At 38.4% G+C, this 7,085-nt stretch overlaps 1 protein-coding gene across 9 annotated transcripts in view; it reads left to right on the top strand.

Annotated features, from left to right (window-relative positions):
* LOC308404807 (uncharacterized protein) overlaps window positions 1-7,085 on the top strand; it is a 41,000-nt gene that overhangs the window by 11,043 nt on the left and 22,872 nt on the right. For 8 of the 9 annotated variants that reach the window (XR_013973199.1, XR_013973200.1, XR_013973201.1 and 5 more), the window contains exons 5-6: window positions 1,388-1,522; window positions 3,414-3,502. Coding sequence is in view for 5 of the 9 variants with exons in the window: in XM_080895038.1 (XP_080751164.1) it covers window positions 1,388-1,522; window positions 3,414-3,502 (224 nt within the window). In the remaining 4 variants the exon portion in view is untranslated. The remainder of the gene's footprint in view (window positions 1-1,387; window positions 1,523-3,413; window positions 3,503-7,085) is intronic. The other variant, XM_080895036.1, reaches the window with a different exon arrangement.

Below are 7,085 nucleotides of genomic sequence, written 5' to 3'. Positions count from 1 at the left end.
CTTAACACTCACCAGGAGAGATCGAGAACGAGAAAGATGAAGGGTGGTGAATGTGAGTAAGTAAGAGCTCGGAGAGACACACAGAGTCCCGTAATGTGACTTTTTTTCTTTTTAATTTAGCTTAGTCTGTTTTCCTCTTTTGTCAGGTAGTTGTATTTTCCTCCTAAAGTAACAAAGGTTATCACAACAAATCAACGTGAAATGAAAAAAAGTAGATGAGCAGAGAACAAAAATGTGTGTAAACTACGCGTGTGAACTCTATTAGAGACAAAACTTTCTAGTTTCTGTGTAAGCTAGAGTAAAATATTCTTTGCATGTAATGATATTTTATGCCGTCAATAACAAAATAACTCCATAACTCCCCATAAAACTTTAATTGAGATGCTTTCCGTGCACATGTTGTTAAGCCAGTAAAACAGCCTGCCAAACAGGTACTCCAGACGTCGATGCTAGGCACCTGTGTGGAGGTTAGGTTGCAGAAAGCATCTGATCCTTGTTCGATAATGCTCTACATCAACTTTCACTGAGATTTACAGAGAGACAGACAGAGGAAAAGTGAATTAAGGTGGAGAATGGAGGGAAACGGCAGAGAGAGAGGAGTAAAGTGCAGAGACAGAAAAGAAAGATGAATAGAACAGGAGAATCATGTGCTGTGAGTAGTCCACTGCTCATATTTCTCTGGGAGAGTTCTTTGTACAGGTTCATTGATTCCTACAGGAACTCAGCTCTTTCCCTAAATAACATAAGGTCTTTGAGAAGACAGTTATCATGGAGGTGGGGTCTGGGTATACATCCCAAACAGACAATTCACACTTTAAGGCTGTTTTTACATAACTGGTTGACTGATAAATCAGACTCATTCACTGATATCCTCAAATATGATTTAGAGAGATCACACAGTGGTGCAAGCGGCTTCCAAAAAGCCAAACTTACTTTTTTCATAAGCATAAAAGAAAATTATTGCTTGCACTGATTTCTTTTCTCTTAGAAAATGTCTTTCAGTGTCCGCTTGATGAAAAGGAGAAAATAATAGCACAAACACCTAATATTATTTATACACTAACAAAATCATGTCCTAAATATTATTCTTACTGTCTCATTTTATTAGGAGTTAATCGTTCTCTGTGTGCTGTGTTGTCTTTGTGATGTACAAACAGTATTAAGTGTAAACCTGCCCAAGCAAGTGCACAACCTTGTAACTAATCATACTGAAATGTAGGAAAACAGAAGTGTAAATTGTCAGTAATTATTTACTTTTAGCGATTTATTTTTTCACTCTTAATTCGTGGAGCAACCTACCATTACGCGGATTGTGTATATGAACTTGTGAAAGAGAGCCAGAGTTAGCATGACGATTGCACTCTGCACTTGTTTTGTGTGTCTACAGAGGCCCTGCGACTCCAGACAGAAGCCTTTTGGATGAAACATGGCCGTCATTCAGCACAGCTGGAGGAGCTCGTGAAATCCTTGGAGCAATGGGGGGAAGTCGCTGTTGGTGAGCACAATGAAGTGAAGTTACAAGGTGTGCGTTCGATCACAAAGTGAATCTAAACAGAGAGACTGGCTGGAGTAGAGAGTCTGATATAGCTTTGTTCTTATATGCTCATCAAAGCAACACAGCGGCAGGTGCATCGTATTTCATAGCACTTTATGGGAGGAAGTATAACCAATGCAAGAAACAATGATTCCATTACTTTGAGTTTAACTGTGAGCTAGTTTCAGACCAGTGGGTTATCATATTGGGTTGCATTCAGCATCTTATCTTGGAAGTGTATCAGTGATGTATAAATTGATTGTCACTACAAAGATCAATCCAGTAAAATGTGCAAACCAGTCTCTGTACCACTCAAATACTAGACTCATAGATAGCATCGCATTTCTTGAAGGAAAAAAAAAGTTTTTCTTAATCTCTGACAGAGAGACTTCATTATTTGAAAATACATCAGTTTAAGTGTAAGAGTCAGAGCTGACCTTGTTGTGGGAAAATGTTGCTTTTTGGGGCCATGGGAACAAACTGGTCATGAGGCTGAGTGTCAGTGCTGTGTCGTGTCCAGCTTACTTAATACACCCATTAGCATAAGGGCGTGTGATTAATTTTCCTAAGGGGCCACATGAGAAACTGAGACCCTCCGCAATAAGCCAAACCCAGTTCTGCTTAATATTTATTTTATCTCGTTAAAAGCTTATTGGTGCAGCTCTCCACAACAGTCCAAGTTTCTCACGTCGGCCCCTTGGGAAAATTAATTGCCCACCGCTGCACTGTTTACCCAGTCAGTGCTATTTGGCCATATATTCATATAACAGTTTTCAATGTCATGTACAGTGCTTAACAAATTTATGAGACCATGTATATATATGAGTTCTCTGAGAAATCAGAAAATCAATTAATCATTACATTCAACCATTACAACATTTTTTCCTTTTCAGGAATGCAATAAATATAATTTTTGAAGTAAATATAATCCTCTGAATAAAAAAAAGAATAATATTCTTCATCATCACCTTTTTTCTACTCTTTTGGAAAACAGTAAATTTTAAAATTCAACAACAATAATTATAATTTAGCATTAAAACTATTAATTTAAAAGCTCTTTCAGTTAAAGACTTTGCGCATACTAGTGATGGGTACTGAAACATAAAAAATGATTTGGGTGATTATAAATACTGGTAACTTACCCCAGCAAACTTATAATAAATTTGTTAACCACTGTATTTTGTGTTATTTTACAAAAAGGTAACTTAGTTTTGTTAATAAACTCAGTCTTTAGGTTTGTAACAATTAGACTGTTAAACCTACCTACTATGCAGGTTAGTGTCAGGTAATAATTATTTGCGAAACTGCTTTTTTTTTTTTCTTGCTACTGACTTTTACTTTAAGATGAATCAGTCTCCCTTCACCACCGAACCATGAAGTGTGTTATTAACAAGCCCTGCTTCTCCTACCATCGCATAGCAGAAATACTGTCCATGTAATTTGTATTAGAGGACTGATGAAAGTCCACCCTGATCTCTCTGTCAAGTAAATCTGTAGTCAGGTTGTAATCATGTGTCAACATCAACTCTAATAGCAGTAAAACCAGTATAAATAATCTTTCCCTAGCAGGAGCAGTAAAGCTAACAGGACAGTGAGGGAGCTGTCAGTGGAGCACAGTCTGTGCACGTTGCAGTATTAACATAAGGTCTAATTAGATAACAGGGCTGTGTTGTTCCTGACAGCATTGTGTTTGCATGAATGCAAAAATTCCATTTGTTGCAGCATTGTAACATCGTTTTACTTACCTTTCACATCTGGAGAGGGAATTCATGCTTTATATATTTTTTTCTGTTATTTGTTGTGAAACCGTTTTGGATCCTTATATGTGTGTGTTTCATATAACTGTTAGTCTGTTTGTATATGTGCTGACTGGATGTAGACTTGATGCAGCAGCTGACTCTGGAGGTAAAGGAGTTTTCGGATGGAGAGATGACCGTAGTACTCACTTCGATGGCTACAGATAAGGAGGTAAATTCTTATTAAATAAAGTACCAGTCTTATGCCAAAAATCACATCACAGGATCTATGAAAAGTACTTTTTAAAAAGTTTTGAGCCACCACTCATTTGTTTATATTTTGCTTCCAAGTAGGCAGACTTTCTTGTAAAGCTTCATAGTGGTGTTTAGGAGAAGTTCTCCAGGCTTTCTGAAGGTCTTTTAAAGTTTCTCTTTGCACATTAACTGCTTTTTCACTCATAAGAGAAATATATATATATATTTTTATGATGCTGACAGATGAATTTTGAAAGCAGAAATGGTCTCAGTGGAAGGATGGCTGTCAAAAAGTCATTCTTAAGGAAGGGAAATGTGGAGAAAAAGGCTGCGGTATGCCAACCTACACAAGAACTGGACTGAAAATCAGTACCAACAGGGTCTATGTAGTGATGAATCCAAGAAGAGGTCATGTGAGAGATAAAACAGTGAGTTTCTTCAGCCATTTGTAAAACACGATGGAACTAACGTCTTTCAAGAAGCCTGAAGGACTACTCCTGAAAGAGTTCAAGCTGTGTTGAAGAATAAAAGTGCCAAATACTGACTTCCAAGTTTGCTATAATTGTACAAACTCTCTTTTTGCCCTATATGCTGTATTTCCATGCATGGAAACGTGTGAATGCGTGCCTACTTCCTGTTTTCCTATCAAAATATAAAGCAATGAGTGGTGGCTCAAGACTTATGCACAGTTTTCTGATATACTCCTATGAACCGTACACAACACAAATCAAAATCAATGGTTATGTGTACTTTATTTATTGTACACAGTAATACATAAAGTGTGCTGATAATGGAATATTGGATTAATGTCCTTATTATTTTTTACTATCCCATTAGTCTTCTTTTTAGTGTTTCGTGGGTTGTAATGTTTTCAGAGAAGCTCAGAAAACTTCTGTTGTCTTTTAAGCGACAAAAGAGAAAGAGATAATGTTTCATTTGTTAAAAAGTTACTTTTGATGGATACATCGCACCTTCGCTGTGTCAAATTTGGGAGGTGCTGTAGTGTAGAAGAGGAGCCCCTCTGCTGTTGTGATGTTCTGCATTTGGATGAGATGTAGATGGAAGCTCGAGAGCCTCGCACACAATCATGTATCACCTTCCTCCCCACTGATTCCAAAAATGTGACACACACACACACACACATATTGAAACATTTGTGTAATGCTGGTGATGACTTCTCTAGCTCTGTCACTCTTTTTCTTCCTCTTCACATTTGCAAACAACACACACACACGCACATACACGCACATACACGCAAACAGGGTGCTTTAAGCCTTTAAGTTTACCCCTTGCTTTTCTCCCTGCTAATGTGTTCACCCCCCCCACCCAAAAGCACCCCCCCCCCCCCCCCACCACCACCAAAATAAAAAATTATTCATTATTTCTTTTATATCTCCTTCTCACTTCCAAAGCCCATTTTTCTCAGCGGCTGCCTAGCGTGCAGTATTAGGCTATGTGTAAAATAAATGATGTCTGTAGCCGTAGGGGTATGGCTCTGCCTCCCCCAGAAAACTACCTAACGTCCAAGGAACATTAAACACCCAGATCCTCGTTTAGCGAATAAATAACCATTCATTTGAATGGCTTTGTCTGTGTTTGCGCACCGGACTTTCTGTGCATATTTTACCAGCGCTGAGCCTGCATGCTGTGTGTCAGGAGGGAGAGAGAGAGAGAGAGAGAGAAAGAGAGAGAGGGCCCATTAAAGACTTAATATAGAATAAATGGCCAGGGGCTTGTGTGTCGCCAGCGGACCCCAACTCCACAGCGTCATGGTGGGTTACTAATGACCTGAGATCGGGCTCCAAAATGAACTCCTTATATGCATGTCATTTGCAGTGTGTATATATTTATATATTATTTTTTAATTGTGTTTGAAAAGAGAGTAAAACGGTATGAGAGTCATTTATTGAGGGAGGCTTAGGGAAGTTCTGCCTTAAATGATTCTTTCCAGAAAACTAAATAAATTAGATTCAATTAGTCTTTAATGGTTTATGTGCTATGTGTTTGTCAAAGTGTGTGTGTGTGTGTGTGTGTGTGTGTGTGTGTGTGTGTGTGTGTGTGTGTGTGTGTGTGTGTGTGTGTGTGTGTGTGTGTGTGTGTGTGTGTGTGTGTTGGATGGTTTAAGAGGGCAGAGTTAGATTTTTGTTTAAAAAAAAAAAAAAGATGTCTGTGATTGCCTAGTTAGCAGAAGAAAAAGCTTGCAGTGTGTGGTGTAACGATACGGACACATCGTATATACTGACTAATGTATTTTTGTATACTGTACAAACATACATTAGTCAGTCTGGGTGCTCCTCTATTACAGGAAGAGAAAAGTACAAACGAAATGAGCTTCCTCCCTTCAGAGTCACTACAGTTGAAACTGCAAAGGCAAATATTTCTGTCGGTTTCTCAAACACTGTTATTGTGTTTGACTATAGAAGAATAAAATACTGCTGCTGCTCCTGCACAAGAGCAACAATTATCTGAATTTTTCAGTGCTTCACCTTACAGAAGCAACGTTACATTTAAATGCCGCAGCGCGACCTTATTTAAATATTTTTGACATTAGAGTTAGTTTTCTGCATGACAGCAAGTTTCTTCGTGATGTGTACTATAAAGCACCAAGCATGGTGCTGCTCTGGGAATCAGGAGGAGCAATGTAAATCTTTGAAAACCCCCCCATGTTATAGCTGTGTACTGTCACTAGTGGTCAGCACCAAAACAAAAATAAATAAAAAAAACTAGCTCAGCCCGTTCTGTGGAGAACATGGATGACACAATAGGAAAAAAAAATTATACTAAAGTTAAATTTAGTTCATTTATATTCATATAGGACCAAATCACAGCAACAGTTACCTCAAGGCACTTTATATTGTAAGATAACGACCTGACAATAATGCAGGGAAAACCGAGAAAACGCCAACAATCAGATGACCCCCAACGAGCAAGAGCTTTGGTGACAGTGGGAAGGAAAAACTCCCTTTTAACAGAAAGACATCTCTGGTAGTACTGGTGAGAAAACCACCACCAACCACTGGAACCAAGTGTGAATCAAGTGCTAAAAACAGTTAAAACTTTCCACTGCCATTGTTTGTTTGTTTTTTCTTTATGATGTGACATTTTTGTGCTTCTTCCTGCTCTGTAGGCTTTTTAGAGGGCTACATGCTTTGGAGCCTCTACGTTAGTTAAATTCCCACAGTCTCTCTCATTATGCAGCCAAAGACCTGCACAACTGAACACCAATAAATCCCACATAACACAATAGTTCTGAGTGGGGTGTACAGTCAGTAGCAAAGGTCTTAGCAAAACCCTTACTAACTTCTAATAGGAATCATTAACCCTAATAAAAAGAGCATATTGTGTCCATTACTCCCTCTGGTGTTGTTTGAAGACTATTAAAAAAAAATCAGATCTGATCCAGATGCACCACATCAGTCACTTCTGTCACTCACTTCTTTTGCAAAATAGCGAGATGTTCCAGCTGTTCAGTAGCTTGCTTTATTAGACAGCTAGTTAGCTGATGAGCATTAACATTTGAGTCAGTTCACAACATAAAGTGACTCTGAGCTCAGACTACC

The sequence above is a fragment of the Rhamphochromis sp. 'chilingali' genome (genome assembly GCF_963969265.1).
Source record: "Rhamphochromis sp. 'chilingali' genome assembly, chromosome: 10".
NCBI lineage: Eukaryota > Metazoa > Chordata > Actinopteri > Cichliformes > Cichlidae > Rhamphochromis > Rhamphochromis sp. 'chilingali'.
This window is presented reverse-complemented; position numbering and strand designations above follow the sequence as displayed.